This window comes from Pinus tabuliformis, chromosome 2_2 (assembly GCF_031772625.1).
Source record: "Pinus tabuliformis cultivar Carrire ecotype Pingquan chromosome 2_2, CPIR1, whole genome shotgun sequence".
NCBI lineage: Eukaryota > Viridiplantae > Streptophyta > Pinopsida > Pinales > Pinaceae > Pinus > Pinus tabuliformis.
In genome coordinates, this window is record NC_142300.1 from 497,921,406 (window position 1) to 497,946,520 (window position 25,115).

The 25,115-nt window shown below is 37.6% G+C and overlaps 1 protein-coding gene across 1 annotated transcript; it reads right to left on the bottom strand.

The window, feature by feature from the left end:
- Nucleotides 1–10,789: 10,789 nt before the first annotated feature.
- On the bottom strand, nt 10,790–11,344 carry LOC149193550 (uncharacterized). The gene has a single exon (XM_089407351.1). The coding sequence runs from the start codon at nt 11,342–11,344 to the stop codon at nt 10,790–10,792; it is 555 nt and encodes a 184-aa protein (XP_089263477.1).
- Nucleotides 11,345–25,115: the final 13,771 nt, after the last annotated feature.

Below are 25,115 nucleotides of genomic sequence, written 5' to 3' on the forward strand. Positions count from 1 at the left end.
TTTACGTCATCATTATGAGGTTATTTCTTCTTGTATTTCTATGAGTATTACATTGGTTTATATGTGGATCATATGGTTGTGATTTCATTAGTATTTCTATTGATATTATTTTAGTTATGTATATGTTTTATGATAGTGGCTATGTATGGCTCTCATCATGTTTTTACTTGTAAATGAATGGATAATGTGTCTATGACCTAATAGATGATAATGCAACAAATGGTGTGAGGGAACAATGGTTCTTAGCGATTCTTAGATAAGTATGAGATCCCTATGCTTAAATCTTTTGTTTACACCTGTAGATTACATACTTGTGATATGTTTGACGAAATGCCTGTCATGGCTAGTAGAGGTCCGGTCAAGGGCTTGTTCATGTATTTATTTCTGCATCATTGTTTCCATGTTAACTTACTATTCTTAAGGTGTCATTTAATTCTGGGTAGTGACATGGGCATTAGGCTTGAAAAACTGGCTCAAATCCCACGACGTTGGCACAACGCTGAGAAAAATAGTCCCTCGACATTGGCATGTCTTGTCATGAGAGCTTCCAGAGCCTCCTGGACACTGGAAGGCATATAACATGAGAGCGTCCAGAGGTTAAGTGGTTAAAAACTTCAATGGGACCTAGGGGCTAGCTACCTGAGTGGTTGGAAGGGTTCCTAGGAGTTTTGTAGCTAATTTGGAAGGTCTGTATGTTGTGTTTCTGTGATTCCACTTCCTTAAGGTCACATGGGAGGTTGAATCCAATCATAGTGGCCTATCATCAAATGTTTACCTTGGTTGGATGGTTACTTGTGTAGATGTGGGAGGAGGGTGTTACAAAGTGGTATCAGAGCATGGTTCACCCCTCGGATTGGATGGGCAGTGTCTTGGTCATGCATTCATGTCATGTGCATCCGTATTAATTGTTGGGTGTGGAGCATGATTATTTTCTTTATTCAAAGGCATCACCGCATTGGACCCCATTTCATAATGTGCCAACAATGCTACCTGTTTACACATGCCACCAGGGGGGTCCACAGGGGGCAGTGCCCCCGAAGCTTGTAAAATTGCCTTGCAAAATGTTGTAATTTCTTAGTCAATCTGGGTCATTCACTAGGTGGAAATCTGACGGTAGAAGTTATGTTTAATTTAGGTTTTTTTGCCTTGTAAGGCAACCCCTCACTATATATGAGGGAATTGTATTGCGGCTATGTAGATGTGTATTTATGAGCGAGAAAGAGAGAGGAGATTGTGTGAGACCGAAGGGGGAATTACAGCGGATCTGTTGTAGGTTATATCTGTTCATTTTGCTGGGTAATATAAAAGGAAGGACTAGCTGTTTCTCCGTGGACATAGCCCAAATTGGGTGAACCACGTATATCTTTGTCTCTCTTATTTTATGCATTTTCTGTGTTTATATTTCTGTAATATTTTATGTGTTCCATTTCTCTGTAATATATAATTTTCTAACATTAATCATCCTTGTGGTATATGTTCTTGTTGTATATGCATGGTGTCAGTCATGGTTGTAGTGATGTCTCCATGTGAAAGAGGATGTCGTTGTTATGAAGTATGTCATCATGAGTGTATGATTGGTTACATGTTGTTATGCTTGCATATTGTCAGTGTACGCTGGTATGTTTGTTGTTTTCATGCATAAGGTCATGGTATGCGTAGTTGATATGGTCATGCATTGATGATTGGACTCTAGTTAGACTGATGGTTACATGGTTATGTGCTTATGTATCATATGTATATACGTTGGTATGATTATGTTATACTTGTATCACGTTGATTTGATGACCTTGCAAATGAGATATCCTCCCTGAATTCTGCTAAGGTACGTTGGTTTATTTTGATTTGGTTTAGTTGACATAGTATGCCTTGCAGGAGAAAGATCAAAATGACTAGCAAGATGGTAGACTACAAAGAATCTCCCTATGAGTCAGATGAGCAGCGTGGTGTTGGGAACTCTTCTGATTTGGCAGACACCTTGAGAAGCTTGAAGGAAGAAATAAGGAGTTGTAAGGTAGACAATGACAGGATCATACAGGAATAATAGAAACAAGGAGAGGTTAATGTAATACTTCTTCAGAGTTTGTCAAAATTGCAGTGACAAGGGCCACTTCAGATCAACCATGGATAGGAGGAAAAAACTAATGGGGCATATGGAAGTAGGTCTCATGGTGGTTATAGGTTGGATAGAGATGACACTGTTAGAGATGGCAGGTTGTTGGATACTCCGGATAGGAGAGGTGATGGATACATGTATTATTCTAGTTCTGGTTCTAACAGGCATCATGATCGTCATCGTTATCATCCTTACAGGAGGAGTGATAGGGGATACTTTTCAGATGAGTTTAAGAAAGAAAAGTCACCTACTTTTGATGGAGATGTGAAGAAGCCAAAAGATGCAGAGGCTTGGATACTTGGGATGAAGAAGTTATTTGAGTTGCATAATTACACAGATAATATGAAGGCCATAGTAGTTATCTTCAGCCTGAGAGGTAAAGAAAACATCTGGTGGGAAGATGTGAAGTGAGTTAGAGACATCAGGACTGATGACTTGAGTTGGCACGAGTTCAAGAGGCTTTTCAGGAAGAAGTACTTGTCACAAAGGTAATACGACAGTAAGGCCAAAGAGTTTTATGAGCTAACGATGGGATTAATGATAGATGAAGAGTACATGACCAAGTTTCTTGAGCTATTGAGGTATGTACCATATCTTAAAGGTGAGAAGGATAAAATTCAACAATTTGTTAGTGGATTTCCATTAGCATTTAGAGATCGGGTTAAGTATGATGAGCCTTGGTCACTTGAGGAAGTTATTGGGAAATTGAACCATTTCTATGAACAGTCAAAGTGTAAGAATGAATCTCAGCAAGGCGGGAAAGGGAAAGAAAAAGGTAAAGAACAAGGCCTTAGAATGCAGATGAGAAAGAAAATGTGGCACCACAAAAGAGGTCCAATGTAGCTAGACAGGGACATGGGTCATAGCAGCAATAACATAGAGGTGAGGGTACTCATCGATTGCAGTGTTGGACATGCGGAAAGGAGCACCTTAAGAGATATTTTCCACAGAATTAGGGTGGTAGGCCTCATATATATAGTAAGCAGGAGGCATAGATTGTTGGGGATGTTCATCAGAGCGTTCCTCGTATTTATGTAGCATTGGATAAAAAATAGGCAGACCATCAGGCATCTATCATTGAGATGGATAGTAAGTTTTGCGATCAAGTTATTTCTCTTTTGATTGACCCTGGATATAATAATATCTATGTTAGTCCTGACTTTGTGGATAAGTGTGGTTTGAGTAAGGAATTGCATGCAGAATCTTGGTTAGTGTAGTTGGCTACAAGTACAAAGAAATGAGTTCATCATTGGGTAACAACTTGTGCATTTGATTTGAATGGTATGTCTACCACACCACATTTGAATGTATTTCCATTGAGATCATACAATATGTTTTTGGGCATGGATTCGTTGTACCTTCATAGAACCAAGGTAAATTGTTATGTCAACCGGGTATTGAAGGACATGTTGAGGATGTACGTGATGCATCAATATCGAAAGTGGGAAGAGTATCTTCCCTTGGTAGAGTTCGCTTATAACAATGGGTATAAAACATCTTTGAATATGAGCCCGTTTGAAGCATTGTATGGGCGGAGTTGCAATACACCTATCAGTTGGAGTGATCCAATTAACAGGGTGTTGATTGGAACAGACATGTTAGCAGACATAGAACAGGAAATGCAGGTTATAAAGAAGAATCTAAAGGCAAAACAGGATAGGCAGAGAGCTATGCAAATTGGAACAGGTTGTTCAAGGAGTTCCAAGTTGGGGAAGAGGTGTACTTGCGCATCAAACCAAAAAAGAGTTCCTTACGAATTGGATCATGTGCCAAGTTGGCATTGCGGTTTTGTGGACCCTTCAGTGTTATTGAGAGGATTGGGCTAGTAGCCTATCATCTTGCACTGCCTCCGATAGTGAAAGTCCATGATGTTTTCCATGTGCCATTACTTAAGAGGTATGCTAAATATTTTGATCACGTGATTGAATGGTCTATATTGCAGGTGGAACTAGATGGAGAATTCCAGCCGAAGCCTGAGTGTATATTGCAGAAAAGGTGCTCATGCTCGTGAACTAAGAAATCGAGCAGGTTAAAAAGCAGTTGAAGCACTTTGGGTCTAATGAAGTTACATGGGAGATGGTGGATCAAATTCAGGTATCTATCCTTCCTTTCTTGCCGATTGAGGCAAAGCAGTTTTGGTATAGTGTTTTGGTATATGTTTTCATACATGTTTGGTATATGTACATATGTATATGGATGTAAATACCGCCATGAGTTATGTTATAAAGCTCCAATAAGTTGTATGTGTGTCATGGCATTATGATGTTATTCTTGTTATGTTGTCATGTTGGTTTACTTCTCAGTAGGGTGATCATTGTAAATATTGCATCAAGCTATGTTATAAAGCTCCATGGGCAGTATGATTTTTTATTTTTATTTTTTTCAGCGGTTTTGCTGAGGTATAGGTGTGGTTGAACAATGAGAATGGTATCCCCCAAGGGGGAGGGTTCTGTAATAGCCCTGGTGAAAATTCCATGTAATAAAAGTAAAAAAAAAAGGCAAAAATAATAACCATGGTTGATGGGACACTTATTCCAAGAGGAATGTTTGGAAAACATCCTAGTGTGGGTGTTCATTGATTTATTATGGCTAAGGAAATTGAAAAAGGCAATGATTAAGGCTTTGGAAAGGAAAAATGGCATTTTTGGCACATTTATTTATGAAAATAATAGAAATTAGGACAAAGGGAAGGTGAAATGTCACAGGTTGCATGTGAGGAGGAAATTGAAGGAAAATAATGGAAAATTAAAAAAATAGAGGCCTAACTGATAAAAGGGCTTCTAAGGATCAGTTTGTAACCTTTTTCCATTTCTGTTTTGGAGCTCTCTCATTATTCTCTCTCTCTCACTCTTAGACACATAGAGTTTTCTTGGAGCGTTTTGGCATTAGATCAAGAAAGGAAAAGAAGTCAAGAGGAAGCAAAGATCAAGCAAGGAAGAGCAGGATCAAGAAGCTACAACATTGTTTCCGGGAAAACTAGTGTCTTTTCGATCTGCTAGTCCCACTAGGATTGGCAACTATCCTAGAAACAAACAATCAAAGCAATTTGCGATTTCCTTTATGTATGATAGATAAGAGAGAAACAAAGGGACCAACCTGGATCTTCTGCTTGACTCCTTGCTTGATTTCTCTCCCCCTTGATAGAGTTTGCAACTGCTTTCCTACTTGTCCCATTTAGAGAATATCTGTAGAAACAAAGCAAAAAAACACCATCAAAGCATCTCAATCTATTATATCATAAACAATGCAAAATCAGAAATACATTGAACATACAATAGCATTCACAAATAACAGGATTCACAAATACATGATTGTATGGAGGAAAACTCAAAGAACTTCATTAAAATAGAAGGGAGAATTACAACCCAGCTGTCTGATCCAGCATCGAAGCCCTCTTCACCTCATGAAAAGTAAAATCACCCAACAATACAATGCTCTTTCTCAAAGACAAACTATCATCGCTTCCTTGCAAATTACAAAATTCCAGCCTCTAGATCTCTCAGATGAGTGATCCATTTATAGATGTCTGCAAGGGTGTGAATCATCTCTAGGTTTTTGATTAGTGTCATTCCACTTGTTGTTCTTGGTTCCACTTGGAGATTTCTTGGATCTCTTACTCATCCCTGGGTGAATTCAGAGAGGCAAGTGTCATATGAGAAGTTTCTGGAAGATTCCATGAGCATCCACTTAGCAAACTATCTCAGACATTTGTCCATCCTCGCTCATCGCACCCCATAGAAGGCCTCTTCAGTATGCATCGCACCTGGCTAGTGTAGAAGTCAGTATGCATCGCACCCTAATAGTGGAGCAGTCAGTATGGTCCTGTTTTGGCCAGTTCTGAGTGGTTTTTCAGGTGGAACTTTTTGGGAATGATGTAATCAGTTGACCATGATCCTTTAGGGTATGAAACAACACTTTTAGGGGTTAACAAACCCTTGGTTTATCAACATATAAGATTGGAGTTGTAGTGCCCAAATATGTCTATAACAAACATGATTATTACAGGGATCGATTTGCATGCATATTTTCCTTGCTATATTTGGCATGCATGGTATTGCATGTTCTTTTGATGTTATGCCATGGATTTTTCCAGGTGTGACAATGTTTTCAGCCTAGCCTTTCCAATTCCGGATAACCATGGCGTGATGGGGTTCTCATGTTTTGGTTGAGCTAGATTGCAGAATTGATTCAAAGCTGAGTGAGATGGATCTCTGAATGATAGAATACATGGCCTAGTAACCCTTGAACTAGACTGTGGATTGTTGGAAAGCCATATTTTGTATTGCCTCGGTGGGCCTAGGAATACTTGCCAGTGAATGGCAGAATATACGGTAACACCAAGAAGTGGTTTTCTCTCCATTGGGCCTAGTAATCCTAGGTTGGGATATGCAGTAAATCCTAGCGAGTGGGTCTCGATTTAGGGCCTAGTGATGTGGTGTGGTTTGTGGTAAAGCCTAGGAGACTAGGAGATAAGAAAATTCCTCATTGTGTAGGTGGATAAATCTGGTGGCATCCATGCTTGTTTTGCCTAGTCATTGGCTGGATATCATGGTAAAGACTATTATTACATGTTCATTGTGTTGGCCTAGTGATCTGGGATGTATTATAGTTAATCCTAGTTTCTATTGATGAGGGTGAGGTGGTTTAGCCTCAAGATACCCTGGTTGGTTCTTTTGGTTTGAGTCTCACATTCATGATTGGAATATGGCTCGAGGGTGAATGTATGAAGAGAGATTTGGCTCAGCCATTCTATGGTCGGGTGGAACGTGGTAGTCCCATTCCGGGTTTGGATTTTGCATCATTAATATGAGGTTATTTCTCCTTGTATTTCTATGAGTATTATAATGGTTTATATGTGGATCATATGGATGTGATTTCATTGGTATTTCTATTGCTATTGTGTTGGTTATATATATGTTTTATGACAGTGGCTATGTATGGCTCTCATCATGTTTTTACTTGCAAATGAATGGATAATGTATCTATGACCTAATAGATTATAATGCAACAAATTATATGAGGGAACAATGGTTCTTAGCGATTCTCAAATAACTATGAGATACTATGCTTAAATCTATTGCTTACACCTGTAGATTACATAATTGTGATATTTTTGATGAAATGTTTGTCATGGCTAGTCAAGTTTTGGTCAAGGGCTTGTTCAATTATTTACTTTTTCATCATTGTTTCACTGTTATCTTACTATTCTGAAGGTGTCATTCAATTCTGGGCAGTGACCTGGGCTCTGGGCCTAAAAAAACTTCTCAAATCCTAGGGATGCTAACACAGCACTGAGAAAAATAGTCCCTGGACACTGGCATGCCTTGTCATGAGAGCGTCCAAAGCCTCCTAGAAACTGGCAAGCCTATAGCATGAGAGCGTCCAGAGGTAAAGTGGACAAAAACTTCGGTGGGACCCAGGGGCTAGCTACCTAAGTGGTTCGAATGGTTCATAGGAGTTCTGTAGCTGATGTGGAAGGTCTGTATGTTGTGTTTTCGTCGATTCTTCTTCCTTAAGGTAAAATTAGAGGTTGAATCCAATCATAGTAGCCTCTTGTCACATGTTTACCCCGGTTGGTCGGTTACTTGGGTAGATGTGGGAGGAGGATGTTAAAGGGACTCTAAGGTAATTATTGATTGGGTTAATGATCACAACAATCTTCAGACTCTGGCCCTCCTTACCTGGCAACAAAAAAATAGGTCTTTGACTTTGTCCTTCCATCAGATCTCTTTCTCCCACATTTTTCGTGAGCAAAACAGAGAAGTTGATGTTTTATCTAAGTGTGGATGCTCTCTAGCCCCGAGATCGATTCACTTTGAGGAATTTGATTAAGATATTCTTCTATGCTCAGTCCAAATTTCCTTCTAACTCATTTCTCCATGCTCTGTTTGGCTACTTTCAATCTGGGTTTTGATTCTAGCTTTCTGCGGTCTAGTCATATTTTGGTGTGATGGGGTAGCCTCTGTTAATATGTTTCTTCTTAAGCTCTAGAGAGGAATCAAGTACACTATCTCTCCCATACTAAGCTCTAGAGTTTTAATTTTTTGTTTGTTTTTATTTTTATATAATTTGACTGAGTCAAAATGTTTAAGAAGATAAGACATTACAACATCTCTTCCATATTGAATGGAACAATGATAACAACATCAACAACATAAGAAAAACAACAAAATATAAAAATTATCAACATAAAAAGTTAAAAAAAAACATAAAGAAATTTAAGGAAAAATATGTTTATAAAAAAAATGAAAAAAAAAAAATATTCATAACTTTTTTATAATACTTAATATTTAAAAAATTATATATATATATATATATATATATATATATATATATATTTATATATATTTACATGAAATATTATAAATAACTGTAAATCAGACAAAAGTAAGTGATTTTACAAATTCCTGCAATAAGCAGAAGCAGGCTACTGAACAAGCCTCCTCACCTCATAATACTTATGACATGAAGTTATTAAAAAGGCATCATCACCCGAAATTCCATGGGTAAATACTAAGGTTACTTAATACTATATCCCTTAAACTCACCTAAAGTAAATATCTTCATATACCATGTGCAAATACTAAAGGTTACCTACGATCACATGAAGGCTATCAATGTTATTTTAATTACACATTGACAGAGGAGAGGAAAGAGTAATTTAACTTACCTTAACATTGAAATTTTGTAAAAAATCATTAAGACATGCTCTCCGCTCTGTCCATAAATTAATTTTAATCTCGGAATGAAACGATGTTCAGGGATAACGATTCATTTAAATTGGAATGCCTTTTAACTTTAATTTATCCTAGATATTTAAAGATGATGATAAATAATCTCAAACTCGGAACTTATTATTGAAATGCAGATCAGATTTGATGACTCATTTATACACGTCCAGTCACAGGGATGTGAGAAATTCAAGTTTTTCCACACCATTCAAATCCACATCGGGTGAAGATGACGATAGATTTGGCAATGGAGACGTTGAAGCGATTGAAACGAAATGAAATATTTTTTTGAAATCAAATTTTCAACTTCATCAATGGGTTTTAAACTAGATAGTAAAAATAACATCTCATTGTGAGAAATATAAAATATACTTATTTCTTATTTTCTGAGTATAGTATTCCTTAATTTTATTAAAAACACCCACTCTTATTATTATTTCATCATTAATTGCATTCTGGACTTGGTTAGTACAGGAAGTAACAATTAAAGATTGAAGGAGAAAATTGCAATTAATTAAAAACCATGTGGTGCAGGTGTAATTGTTTTTGGCTCGTAAGCACAGGCTGGAATGTTATAAAGCCCAAAGATCCACTATGCCTTTCTTCGTTCTTTCCTTCCTCTCAACCATCGTAAGAAATAATAAACGAGAATTTGAATTTTATTGAATTCAATTCAATTCCATGGAAAAAGACAGAGCTAGTGTGAATAAAGGAAATGACAATAACAACGTCAATAATAACACTAATTTTTCAACACCTGAGAGACAAATAGTTGGCCCTCGCGTTGGACCCATTTGCCCTCCCTTCTTCATCCGCATGCAGGACGTTGCTCGGATGACTCAGGAGCAGTGTGAGCGCATCCACCGTAATTATTACCTTAACCATGGCTACTGGATAGAAGAAATCCCCTACCATCCATACAACGACATTGCGGCACAACAACAGGAACGGGAATATCAACTATAGAGCGAACGGCTTCGCAGGGAGGAAGAGGAACGACAACTAGAGAGTGAACGAGAGCAGAGGGAGGAAGAGTGTCATGCCCCCAATTCTTTTTTCACAAATTCGCTTGTACTTAACATGCTCATTTGTTAACTTACTTTCTCAACTATGCCTAACATTCATCATTATTGACCAGTATATTAATGTGCGGAAACCATTAATACAACATTTAACAACAGAGAGACAACAAGGATATGCAATATAACAATCTTTTATTATAATTTCAGATTTTATAAGTTTCACTGAGAGACAAGCTCGACTGGCTTCTTACAAATTCTTGAACGATTGTGTCGTTTGTCCGAATGGGCGCACCACCATGTGCTGCCGGCTCGCCCTACCCGGGCACCCTCTGCACTTTGGTCGCACCATTTCACCAACCTACACGAGCTTGTTCCACTGCCAGGCGCTCCCTACGCGCGGTCGTTCACATCGTTCAACCGACCGTTCGGTCGTTCGGCGGGTGCCCACCTGCCCGTGTTACCCCGCCCAAATGCCTTCGCCATTTACCTCTGAACGTGCCCGTCGTGCGGGCTCATATGACCCACGACCTGTGCCTTAACAATAGTCACCACAGATGTGTCTCGCACCTCGACTCGCTATCCAATTTCGATGCTTGATGCCTTTCCCAACTCATTCGTCCGTTGGTTTATATGGTTGCTCCATCGCTCATGCGTTTGGCCGACCCACCAACACTTCGTTTGTTTGGTTTATGTTTGAACGTCGGCCCACCCGTAATGTGGGTGACCGCCCAACCATCATGACTCTTTGCCCATCGGCTCAAGTCAGCTCGTGGGCTTGAGCATTTGCTCGCCCACTATAAGTCCGCGGCCGCACTCCCACCTCGTCCACACTTCACGTTTCTAACTCGTCATTTCACTTGTGCTCGTGTCTCGTTGACTCGCCCGATTCACCATTCAGCTCTCCCGGTGGGCGCGCTCGCGGGTCACCACAACCGCAGGGCGTTACATCCTCCCCCACCCAAGGTCATTGCCATCCTTGGCAATCCGGCTATCTTCCGTAGCTTCCTGTCATACTTCGCAATCTTTCGCTTCCATCTCCAAAGTGAGTCCTCCGTTTCCCAGCTATCCTCCTCTAGTGCATTCTTCCATCTAACAAGAAATTCCCATCTTATGTGACTTCCAATCCCTGCGAATCGACATTTCAGAATCTTGTCCATCTCAAGGTTCAGCTTGTCCACAATCATGGCTGGTCCCCTCGGTGGTTCCACTCTCTCTGGATGATCAGCATCAAGTCTGCATCTCTTCAACTGACTGATATGGAAAACTGGATGTTTCATATGCATATGGTGCGGAAGCTCCAACTCATAGGCAACCTCCCCCACTCGCTTCTTAACTTGGAATGGTCCCTCATACTTCCTTGTCAATGATCTCGCAGTCCCCTTAGGTGGCTGAAACTGATCTCCGGTAATCCTGAGGAACACCATATCTCCCACACTGAAGTGTGCATCCTGTCTATCCTTATCTGCCCATTTCTTCATTCTCCTTGCAGCTTCGTGCAAGCGCACCCATGCCAACTCCAAGGTCTCATCCCAAGCCTTCATGAACTTCTTCGCATGAGGACTCCTCAACAAACCTCCTGTCACTACGGTATGCGGTGTGACTGGCATCTGCCCATTTACCAACTCAAATGGACTGTACCCTGTCGCAGAACTCTTTTGTATGTTGTAGCTGAACTGAGCTACATCCAAGAGTTCAGGCCAATTCTTCTGATTAGCTGTCACATAATGTCTCAAGTAATCCTCCAGCAATGCGTTGATCCTCTCGGTTTATCCATTTGTCTGCGGATGGTAACTTGAACTCATCAACAAATCTGTCCCGACTAACTTGAACAATGTGGTCCAAAATTTGCTTGTAAATCATGGATCTCGGTCCGATACGATGCTCAACAGCATCCCCCAATACTTCACTATGTTCTTGAAGAACAACTCCGCAGTCCTCTCAGCTCCACAAGGCATCTTTGTTGGAACAAAGACAACATACTTGGAAAAACGATCAACCACGACCATGATTCCATTATACCCCTGTACTTGTGGTAACTGAGTGATGAAGTCCATCGAGACACTCATCCATGGTCTCTCAGGAATCGGTAAAGGCTGCAACAGACCCCCTTGTCTTTGAGTATCCGATTTGTCCTACTGACAAATGATGCGCATATGTACATACTCCTCTACATCCTCTCGCATCTTCTCCCAAAAGAATCCTCTCTCCAACAATGCCAAAGAACGAAGCTGCCCTAGGTGGCCAGCCCACGGAGAATCGTGGCACTCCTTCAAAAGGTGCCTCTGAGCCCGGATGACTTTGGAACATAGAGTCGGTTTCCAAAGAGCAAGAATCCATCTCGGATAAAGAATGTTCGTGTCTTCCCCTCCTTTATCTGCTTCACTATATTCTATGCCTGAGTATCGGTCTCAACACTTTTCTTGAGCTTATTCTGCATCTCTTCTATGATCTGTACTTGAATCCTACTTCGTGTTGCCCGGTATTCTTCTCCTTCCAATGCTGCTAGTTGTCCCTTTCTACTAAGGGCATCTACCACCTCATTGAGTCTCCCCAGCCTGTACTCAATAGTCATGTCGAACTCTGCCAAGAAGTCCTGCCAACGAGCTTGCTTTGCTGACAGCTTTGGTTGTGATGCAAAATAACTTGCTGCAACATTGTCCGTCTTGACAACAAAAGGCTTCCCAATCAAGTAATGCCTCCATACATGTAAACAGTGAATGATTGCAGTCATCTCCTTCTCATGGACTGGATACCTCCGTTCTCTATCCTACAACTTCCGACTCTTGTACGCCACTGGATGCCCATCCTGCATAAGAACCCCTCCTATGGAAAATTCTGAAGCATCTATGTGTACCTCAAATGGTCGCTCGAAGTCCGGAAACTTCAGTATCGGTGTTGTAACCATCCTCTTCTTCAAATCATCAAATGCCTCTTGACATTTGTTCATCCAACTCCATTGCTTGTCTTTATTCAGTAGGTCTATCAGTGATGATATCACCTTGGAATACCCCTCTACAAACTTTTGTTGGTAGTTGGTCATGCCCAAAAACACCCTCATATCATGGACATTCTTCGGTTCAACCCAGTCCTCGATTGCCTTCACCTTGTTTGGCTCCATCCATATGTATCCTTGACTCACAATGTGTCCAAGGAACGGAATCTCGGTCTGAGCGAACACACACTTAGATTTCTTCAAGTACAACTGATTCTTCCTCAGCACCTCAAAGACCATTGCCAAGTGCTTCTTATGATCCTCCATGTTATCATTGTACACCACTATATCGTCCAAGTACACTACTATGAACAAATCCAAGTATGGATGGAGAACATCATTCATCGAAGTGAAAAACGTAGCAGGAGCATTGCATAACTCGAATGGCATAACAAGGAATTCAAAGCTACCATACCTTGTCACTATCACGGTCTTCCTTTCGTCTCCTTCAGCTATCTGCACTTGATAATACCCATGCCTCAAGTCCAGCTTGGAAAACACTCGGGCTTTCGCAAGCTTATCGAAGCAATCAGCAGCTAATGGCAAAGGATCCCTGTTCTTTACCATCTACTTATTGAGAGCACGGTAATCACAACACATCCGTAACTCATTCGTATCCTTCTTTCACTGGAACAATACTGGAGCTCCATAGGGGGACCATGAAGGTCGAATGAAACCTACATCAGTTAACTCTTTTAACTGTCATTTCAATTCCTCCAACTCAGGCCCTGACAACCGATAAGGAATTTTAGTTGGAGGTTGCTTCCCTGGCTCAAGCTCTATGCTATGGTCTATCGCACGCCTTGGTGGAAGCTTCTTTGGTAGCTCATTAGGGATCAAATCTGCATACTTGGCTAGTATCTTAGAAATCTCAACTGGAATAGGCGTCCCCACTCCATCATCGATGTCGACTACTTTGACAACTGCCGCATGTATGTTTCAATATCTGACTCCTTCATAGCCTTCTCCAAACTCAGTGCAGAAACATGCTGCACCTTGACTTCCTTCCTTTGCTTATGTGTAGGCAAAGTCCAAGTCTTTGATTCTCCAATCAGCGACACCACATCGCAGAAGGGGACAATAACTGCCCTATTTCCCTTTAAGAAATCCTGCCCCAATATCATGTCAAAATTGTTCATTTCCATCACTGTGAAGTCCAACTGACCTTGCCAGTGTTTTATCTATGCAGGCACTTCGTGTGCCAAACCCGCCACTTTAGCTCTTGAGTTCATTGCCTTGACCTCCACGTTCGATGGGATGATCCGTAGCGCAACTTCCTTTGCTAACCGTGTCGTCATGTGTGGCCCTCATGTCCACCACGGCTTGAATGGTCTTACCATGAACCACCAAGTCCAAAAATCCCAAATTATGAATCCAAGCTTTCTTCTCCATAACTTCACCCTACATACATTTCTGGTCTCTACAATTCGCTCTGATACCATCTATCACACCCCCAATTCTTTTTTCACAAATTGGCTTTCGTGCGGCACCGACTAAGTACTTAACATGTTCATTTGTTAACTTACTTTCTGAACTATGCCTAACATTCATCATTATTAACCAGTATATTAATGTGCGGAAACCATTAATACAACATTCAACATTCAACAGCAGAGAGACAACAATGATATGAAAGGTAACAATCTTTTATTATAATTTCAGATTTTACAAGTTTCACCAGGAGACAAGTTTGACTGGCTTCTTACAAATTCTTGAACGATTGTGTCGTTTGTCCAAACGGGCACACCACCGTGTGCTGCCGGCTCGCCCTACCCGGGCGCCCTCTGCACTTTGGTCACACCGTTTCACCAACCTACACGAGCTCATTCCACCGTCGGGCACTCCCTACCCGCGGTTTTTCACATCGTTCAACCGACCATTCGGTGATTTGGCGAGTGCCCACCTGCCCATGTTATCCCGCTCGAACGCCTTCGCCATTTACCTCTAAATGTGCCCACCGTGCAGGCTCATACGACTCACATCCTGCGCCTTAACTGCAGTCACCACAGATGTATCTTGCACCTCGACTCGCTGTCCAAGTTCGATGCATGATGCCTTTCCCAACTCGTCCGTTCGTTGGTTTATATGGTCGCTCTACTGCTCATGCATTTGGCTGACCCACCAACACTTCATCTGTTTGGTTTATGTTTGAACGCCAGCCCACTCGTAATGTGGGTGACCGCCCAACCATCGTGACTCTTCGCCCATTGGCTCAAGTCGGCTTGTGGGCTTAAGCGTTTGCTCATCCATTATAAGTCCGAGGTCGCACTCCCACCTCATCCACACTTCGCGTTTCTAACTCGTCGTTTCGCTCGCGCTCATGTCTTGCTCGTGTGAGCTTGCTGATTCGCTCGATTCAACGTTCAGCTCGCCTGGTGGGCGCGCCCGCCGGTTGCCACAACCGCAGGGTGTTACAAATAGGAACGGGAAGTATAGAGGGAACGACAGTGCAGGGAGGAAGAGGAATGGTAGAGAGTGACCATTTCAACAGAGCATCTGAAGAAGGGAAATGATGATACAAGTACTCCATCCTGTTCAGTTTACCTTAGTGCATGACTATTCATTTCATAAAAGATTTTGGGCGGGACTACCCAATTTGAATTCAAAATTTTGGGCGGCACTTACTAATTTGAAATGTTGGACAGGAACTGGGGAATTGAATGAATGTACGTGGACCGTGGACGTATTGAATGAAGGGTTGAAGTCCAAGCAGTAAATAAAGTTGCAATGATGGAGCTGCCGGAGTCGAGCCATGAACGTTGGCAAAGAAAACATGTCGGAGTCGAGCTGTGACCGCCAAATTCGAGTAGAAAACCTATGTTGTAGCCTGTACCTAGTAGCGTGGTACATTAAACATGTGTCCTTTTTTTTGTCCTCGGCCCATTTAATGGTGACCTCCATAGAATTTTCTAGTAGAAAACCTGTGTTGTATCAGCAACGTGTTATTTGGGAGTTGTTTTTAGTGATACTTTTCAGAGTTTTTAGTGTTGTCAGAAAAATTCATGGTGAAATCTTAATTTGTGTTATTTAAACTAGTGTTTTGACTTTATATATGAATTTAGCACCTTGAAAAACCCTAGGCCACTTTTATTGTGCAGGGTTTACCCACCAAATTTGTAATTCTAATGAATTCTTGCCAAATTTTCGAGAAATTAAATCCTAAAAATATAACAGAAAAACTTTCAAAAAATCACACTAAAAACAACTCAAAACATTTGTTGTTTGTCATTTGTCCTCAGCTCATTTAATGGGAACCTCCTTGGCCCATTTAATGGGGACCTCCCATGCATAGAATTAGCAGCCACGATGCTTCCATGGGTACCGTGTAGAAGCAAATCCAGCCTGTAGCAATTTATTAGGAGTTGTTTTGAGTGCAACTTTTGGGAAGCTTTTCTAGTCAAATTTCTCTAAGATCATGCAACAATTTATTGAAATCACAAGTTTGAGGGGTAATCCCTGCACAATCAAAGCATCCTAGAAGTTTTTCAAGGTGCTGAATCCAAATATACAGTTAGAAAACCATTTTAAATAATACAAATCAAGATTTAACCTTAATTTTTTCCGCCAAATTCCTGCACAAAAATCCAAAAAATCACACTAAAAACAAGTCCATTTATTTATAGTGTTTTGCACCAATATTTTTCACCGGCTTAATTGGAGTGGAAATGCTCATAGCTGTGCTTTTAATGTTCAAAGAAGATCGGTATAAGTTGTAACATGGCCGAAGCATATATATGCAATTGCTTAAAGAAGGTTGGTATAAGTTATAACCTTTTAAATATATATATATATAATTGAAATGTATTGGTCGTATGAGTGGAAGAAACTTATGTAATTGAAAATAAGAAGAAAAAAATAATTATATATAACAAAAATTCGTGAAATAATATATAGTTGTGACCATTTTTAAGCTTTTGTCATTTTTATATTTATACTTATTATAAATTTAAATAATTATTTGTTATTAAATATAGATAAAATATTTAAATACTTATATTTATATAATATATGTTGATTATATTTATATTTATAATTATATTTATATTTATATTTATATAATATATGTTGATTATATTTATATAATATAGGTTGATTTAGTAAAAGTTGTATATTTTAAGAATATATGGTTAAATAAATATTATGATATGAAAGATTTTTTTATTCGTTAGTGATATTTAAAAATAGTTGTATTAGATATAATAGTGATAATGGATCAAAATTACTATTTTTTTAGAATTTTCATTCCAGTTAAAAAAGAAAAATAGTTAAGTTTATTGTAAATTAATAATAATCATTATTAAATTAATAATTTATAAATATATTTAAAGTAATATAATATTTAAAAAGTAATAGACTAACTACGTATGTTTTGACTTATTATATATTAAAATAAAAATTTATGGTATTATAATATATAATAACAATATTAAAAGAGGAATGAAAAGATATAAATATATTATACAATTAATAGAAAAAAAGATAGAAAGATGTTAGATCTAAGATTTTTGTGATCCATAATGAATATATCAGTTTTTCTGATTAATCACATCGTTGAGATTGGATCCACTTTTAGAACCAACTATTGTGGTTCATCTTTAAGACAAGGTGAGAAATCAGTAGATCTGAGGGAATAAATAGCAATGATGCATCACTGCTCAAAGTTAGCAGTTAGGAAATTTGTTAGATTGTTTAATGTTTCGATATTATAATTTGATAATATAAATTTAGGTGTAAAATAGTTGTTATGTGCTAAATACATATTATATCTCGATATTATAGATGGAATAATGATTTTAATATTATATTAAATATTATAATAATATTGTTAGTTAAATCATCTATGACTAATTGATTAAATAATTTAATATTATTAGTTCTCTTAATAATATAAAATCTAATCAATAATGTGGGATGGTATTATTATTATTATTATTATTATGAAAATAGAGATTCAATAGTTTAGAACTATTATTTTAAAAATCTAAAATATATTAATTTCTATAATAGTAAAATATAATTATTCTAAAGGATAAAAAGACTATAATTGGAATTTGGTAATTTGCTAAAATGTATTGATGGTATTCCTATTAAAATTATTAATTTAGGATTATTATTAAAATAATTTGTATTCAGTTCTAATTCAAAGAATGGTATTTTTATTAATTTAATTTCAACCTATTGATTAATTTGAAAAAATATAAAAACATAAAAGGAAGGAGGAAAATTACACTACCGAACAAAGAAATAGAAAATTATGTAATACTCGATCCAGGGGGATAAAGTCAAGAGGTGAGAACGGAGACTCAACACAAACGGAAAGGGGAGAGGAAAGGGAAGGGAAAAAGGGTCAAGAGGAGAGAGTTGGAATCCAGCTTTTACTTAATTTCCATCCATCATCCCTATTGAGGTTTTTGGAATGCCTCTCTATTTCAATTGCTTCTTTGAGCTTCCTGTGATGGAAATGGTCAACCCCAGTGATGACTTTGGATTCTTCAATGCAGACATGGTGTTTCGATTTCGCAGAGTACTCGACAAGGGCTAATGTGCGAGAGCAATTGTGTCTAATGTAAGCTGCATGCTCACCGATTCTTTGTTTAATAGATCTACCTATCTCCCCAATGTAGGGGATACCACAAGAGCAGGGAATGAGGTAGACCCCTTTCGTGTCTTTAGGGTCAATAGGGTCTTTAATGGATCTCAAGGAATTTTTAATGGTCTGGAGAGGTTTGAAAGAAGAGGAGACATTCATCTTTTTAAGGATATGGGAAATCCTATCCGTGGTCCCTTAGATATACGGGAGATGAACCTTGGTGATAGGATCAGCATGGGCGGGTTTTTCTCTAGGTATTTTGCTGGCTTTGTGAAAGGCCTTGAGGTACTCGGTCCTATTGTACCTATTATTCTGAAAAACTTCAAGAAGATGAGATTTTTCCTGATCAAGGTGGATGTCATCAGATATTCTTAGAGCGCAGGTAGAAAGGGTGTTGAGAACCTGAATTTCTGAGCAGGGAAGTGATGGGAACTGGCATGGAGATACTGTTCCGTGTGGGTCTTCTTTCGAAAAACTTGGTGACATATAGAACCATCATCTCTCCTAGAAAGGAGAATGTCAAGAAAGGGAAGGCAACCATTCTCCTCAATTTCCATCGTGAACTTGATGGACTTTGATTGAGAGTTAAGGTGGTTAAGAAATAGATCGAGTTTCTCACAACCATGAGGCCAAATGACACAGGTGTCATCAACAAATCTCTTCCATTCTTTAGGGCGAAATTGAGCAGAGGCTAAGGCCTTGGTCTCAAAATCTTCCATTAATAAGTTAGCTATGATAGGGGAAAGAGGGGAACCCATTGCAACACCACAAGATACATGATTAAATAAAATTTTGAAACAAAAAATTAAAAGAAGAAAAAATAGTTACTTATACTGGTACCCAATAGGCTTGACTTTATTATTTCAGGCTAATAACATATTGTCTTTCTTAAGATTTAATGTCAAATTTCAAACTAAATTAATAAACCAATCATTTGATTCTATTGAATCAACAAATTCATAATGTCGACATGCTACATGATATAATGGTTATGTACTTCATTGATCTTAGAGTATGATTGCAAAAGAGTCTATCCAATAGAGATGGCCTCAATCCCTAATGAGGAAACTGATTTCATTCTAGTTTCTAAGGAGAAACCTTTTTTGGGATCTGTAGAGTAGGAAAGAACTTGAATAGGGTTAAGGACTACAAAGTTATACACTTCCATGAAATTTCATTAAAAAAATTAGTAGTTCCTAAACCTAAGGATGAATTCCAAATAGAACTGAACTAAGGATAGATACAACTATTTGAATATAGGAAATAGTAAGAGATACCATAAACTAGATAAGCCTTAATATGGACCTTTGTCTCATTCTATACATTTGTCCACAAGCCTCTTGAAGTAGGTTTCCCCAATTGTTGCCTAGTGATTTTAGGCTTAAGAAGATACACAACTAGCAATTGCACCACATGTTGTAAAGGAAACATCGTAAGGCAATAGCATAGGAAAGAATACAATTAAGGATATGATTAATGTGTAAACACAAGCTCACCATATTGAAAATAAAAATGAATAGAATTTGTACACTATAGGATCATACACAGATGGGCGAACAATTCCATGCAATAAAATTAACAATAATAGCTTTTTTGTCAACTTATTTGAACTTACTCCATATGTCAAGGAACATCAATCATACCCATGCATTTTTGGGTATAAACAATATATGCACTTGCATGTCCAAGGTTAACCTGAAAACCATTATGAAAATGCAACTGGTTGTGTCATAAATTTGCAAGTCAAGAATGGAAGTATATTTTCCCTCCTAATCAAGGACCTTTTAAGACTCTTTTGTGGTTTAAAGTCCATGCATACTATGAGGCTATGCAGACTTATGGATAAATGTAACCAATAGTTTCGAAAGAGTAGGGCCTCTCAGTTGTGGTCTACTTATACTAAAGGCCATTTCATTACTACCCATGAAAGGAAGACCTGAACAAGTGAAATCATATGTCGTGGAATACAATAATTCACATTATTTTGGGCCTAATTCACATTAAATTTGTATTGTGAAAGGAGATCTAATTCGAATTAAATTTATATTGAGAAAGGAGGAAAAACAAGCATCTCGATAGACATAAAAATTGGGAAGTTACAAGAGTTACTTGCACTGCACAACTGTGATAATTTGAATTAAAAATAGCAAGGTAGATAGTGCACAATTTAAAGCAAGACAATGTACATTTTCTTTATTCACACTTTATAAAAATAAATGCTCACAATGTGAAATGTAGGTGACTCGTCTATGGGCTGAGTTAGTTTGATTGCCACCAGAATCGCAACTAGCTTTCCTAAAAAATTAGTAGAAGATTATTAGACTTCAATCCCAAAATAACACACTACATATATAAATTAAAATGCTTAGAATTTTCCTAGCTATATGATGGAAATGGCAAGCCAGTACCATCAATCTGGATGATAGAAACCATTAGTTCTACAAAGTTATGCTACTACTCCAGGTTCCAACGCCCTACTGATGATCACCTTACCGGGTGGTAGGAACTTCCACTTGATTTGACTCAATATCCTTGTACTTCCATATATTCAACTTGTTGTGCCAGGGTTTTTACTGGTGCTCTTCTAAATTATCAAGGGTAGATTGTCTTTCCTTGGTGTCAAATTTTTTCTTCCTTTCTGATCGAGCTAGACCTTCCTGTAAGAAGAAAAACAATGTAATCAATATTTTTTTAAGAAATACTCAGGGAAGGAGACAAAGAGAATGTCATAAAATCATCATGACAAAGTTTGGAAACAAAACTATGAATGACTTGACGAAACTCAGAAAAATACTCAGCAACATATTACATTTCTCAAATTGAATATCATTTTTGTAAATCACCCAAAACAATTTTCCAATTGCAGCACATGGGTAACAACATTGAATACTTTATTTCAATAAAATATCTAAAAAATCTTTTTGAGAGTTCAAAGAAGAGAAACTTCTTTTGAAAATATGGATTTCAAGATTTCCTCTAGGATGTTGAATCACTTCTAATATAAAACAAGAAAGGGGTCAGAAATCCCAGTATTAGAAGTAATGCCAGCATTGCAAGCCTTGTGTAATGGAAAATGATCCGAACTCTGAATTAGAATAAAAATTGACAACAGGTGGGAGCAACACTTATGAATGCCAAAATGAAAATCAACCATGAATTTTGTCAAAATTTGACAAAGTGGCTAGGTATTTTGATAATAGAAGTTGTAAGGCACAATAAATTCAATAGCCATGAGAATGTGTTCAAACATTTCCATCCCTTCCCTGTGAGAGAGAAATTAGATAATTGGCAGAAAAATGAAAAAGCCATAATAGAGGCAGAAGGTGCAGATCATAGTGAGAGGCCCTCATGGTTATTTCCTAAGGAACCCTGAGATATTGGCACTTGTTATTCATTAATAGTGCATGAAGGGACTGAATCATTGATCACATATACCTACTGCAAATAAGATTCATTTTAATACTTTCTAAGTAGAGCCCATACAAGAGTGCCCTGAAAGTTGAACTTGGACTGGTATCTGAATGAAATGGGGCCTACACTAATTGTTATACTACACAACCTAAATTGATGTGGAGTTGTTGGTAATGTTATTATCACTCTCTCCTAAAATTATTGCATACATATCTTCTTGGACTGTAGGATCTGGTTATAGGTGGTAAGCTTTGAACCTCTCTTAAGGAATCCGAGTAACCTCCATGCCCATTGCTAGTAATTTTAGTTTCACTCTCTCCTAAAATTATTCCATACCTATCACTACCATATATGTTAAAAAAGGAGCTAATTAAAATCACGTGTTAGCTTAAATTCCATACTAACAAGAGTTGATCTGACAAAAATATTATAGCATATATGTAATGTTAGTATCACTCTCCTAAAATTTATCCATACCTATCACTGCCATATCTATTAAAAAATGAAGAGCACTGATTGAGATCATACATTAGCTTGAATTCCATACAAACAAGATATGAACTGCCAAAAATATTATAACATATCCACACTTCATGTTAGCTTGAATTCCATATGAACAAAAGAGGAACTACGAGAAATATTATAACTACACATTTGTTGTATATAATGCATAGATTTCAACATCATGTCACTTCTCTCTTGGAAAAAGGGTTGTGAAATGGGAGAACATGACATAAGAGTATTCCTTTCTCCTAATTTTTAATATTTCTTCAGGGCTTTAGATTTATAGGTGAAAACATAATGATACATTGGTTGACTGATATTCTTGGAACAATGGAAACTATGAATCGAGTGGAAATAATAATAAAAAAAATTAAGGCACCAAATAATACGAGACTGTTGGGTGAACTGCAGCTCTGGGGAAAGCAATGAACTGCAACTCTGGGGAAAGCAACCATAATAGGGAAACAAGTTTCATAAATCTCATAAAGGAAACACTCTAATTCTAAAATTGAATATACTTGTAAGTAATCTTTCAGGAAAATGATAAATCAAAGAACACGATCTAAAAATAGCTGCAAAACATAATGCAACAAATGTGAAGCACATGGGACTCCGAAACCCAAATTGCTCTAGGGAGATTCCAATTTCAGACCAAAAAGTAAACATTAAAGAAAACCCTTCTTCAACATTGGGAAACTCATTATTTTCCAACAAACTGAGTGGGAGCCTTGCTAAACATGCCATACTTTGAAGGCAACAACTAATATGAGATTGTTGGCCAAACTGCAGCTATGGGGAAAGAAACCATAACAAGGAAACAAGTAGCAAAATTCTCATAAGGAAATCACTCTAACTCTAAAATTGATTATCCTTTCAAGTAATCTTTCAGACAAATGATACATCAAAGAACATTATCTAAAAATACCTGCAAAACACAATGCAACAAACATGAAGAACATGGGACTCCAAAACCCAAAGTGCTACAAATGGATTCCAATTTTTTATCAGAAAATAACATTAAAGAAAATCATACTTCATTACAGGAAAATTGTTATTTTGAAAGAAATTGAATGGGAGGAGGGCACCATGAGGTGCATTCTCTCCTACTAAACTCGACAAACTTTTCCTATCCTATTCTGACTTCTCTCTCTTCCAAGGTAAAAAGAGGAAAGGTTTTTGGCATTCCTAGTGTATCCCCTTTTAATAGCTGATATTTTTTCTTTGAACCACTTGAGTTTTGGCTCTTTTTGGTTACATACAAGTGTGTGTGGTTCTTAATTTCTGCTATTTTTTCAGTTACATATTTGCAGTTTTTGGTTCTTTCAGTTACAAATTATAATCATGTTCTTTATTTATGTGGGGTGACTAGGCCCATTTCATTCCCATTAATGATAAATTATTTCAAATTTTAGCAAACCATTTAATTTTCCCATACAAAAATACACATTGACAAAAATGGGTTAGAAAACACTCAACTTGGTATGATTTTGAGACAATGTCCAAATCAACTATTATCATGAAGGAAATGGGGATGACATAGAATGTTTCAAGTTTACTTGATAAAATGTTTTTCTTTAAGAATCGTATATTGGAACCTCTTAATTAGAACCATGACAACAATAATACGATTAAAAAAGATAATGTTGTGTTCAAACGTGAGTAATTACCTTCAACAAAGTTAGATTGAAAGAAACAAGCTAGATCTTTGTGGGCAAACATTAGCACCCCAAGAATAATACTGAAAAAATGAAACAAATATTATGAAAGTAAGATGGAAAATTTGACTATAATTGAGATTGAGTGGGAAACTATAGAATCTTATTTTGACATATTTCCACTTCACGAGTAGCAACTTGAAATAAAACTACACATTAGCCCTCATGAGAAAATAAACAAAGACCTATGAAATACTGAATGATTCCTTCTAATGGTCAACGTAGTATGTCAGCAAGATGACTACTCATGGGTCAACCACTGCACCATCTACCAATAGATAATCTCATAATTCGCTGGCCATACTACTTAGCATACAAAAAATATCATTAAGTTAGTCTTACTAAGGGTAGTGCCCTGGTGACAATGCGAAGGAATCCATGGATATCTTGGAGCCAAGAACTAATGGTTATTGAATAATGAAGTGAAAAAAGAAAATGTATATGGCTGGCATTTACAAATAAGAATTCACGTATAAATAAAAGTGTCCTAGTCCATTCAGATTGATTATCACAGTACAAGTGGAACTCCTGAAATCCATTTTTCAAATGCTTTGGTCTAATAGCCCTGGAATATTATATTCTAAGATTATGTGAAATGGTAATACAACCTTTAATAAATAGTCATGAATATGCTAATTATCATGTCCTGTTACTATTTTCTTCATAATATTGAACAATTTTACCTTTAGGGTAGGTACTACTTTCAACTAATATTTCATGGAAAATAAATTTGGGTACACAATAATAGCTATCATGACAGTTCACTATGATGTCACCTCAAATAATTGAGGACTGATGAGCACTTTGTAAAATCCATATCAACAATCCTCGTTAACTGTATACTGAAGATTCAATTCCAACTTTATGTCATATTATCTATTGATAATTCAGTTATTGAACAACATGTAATTTGTAGCTACCGTTAATAGCTTCAATGCATAGTTTTATACTTGTGTATTGACAAGTAAATCATTTATGCACAAATGTATAGTCCACATATTATATTATTCATATAGTAAATACAAAAAATACAAAGT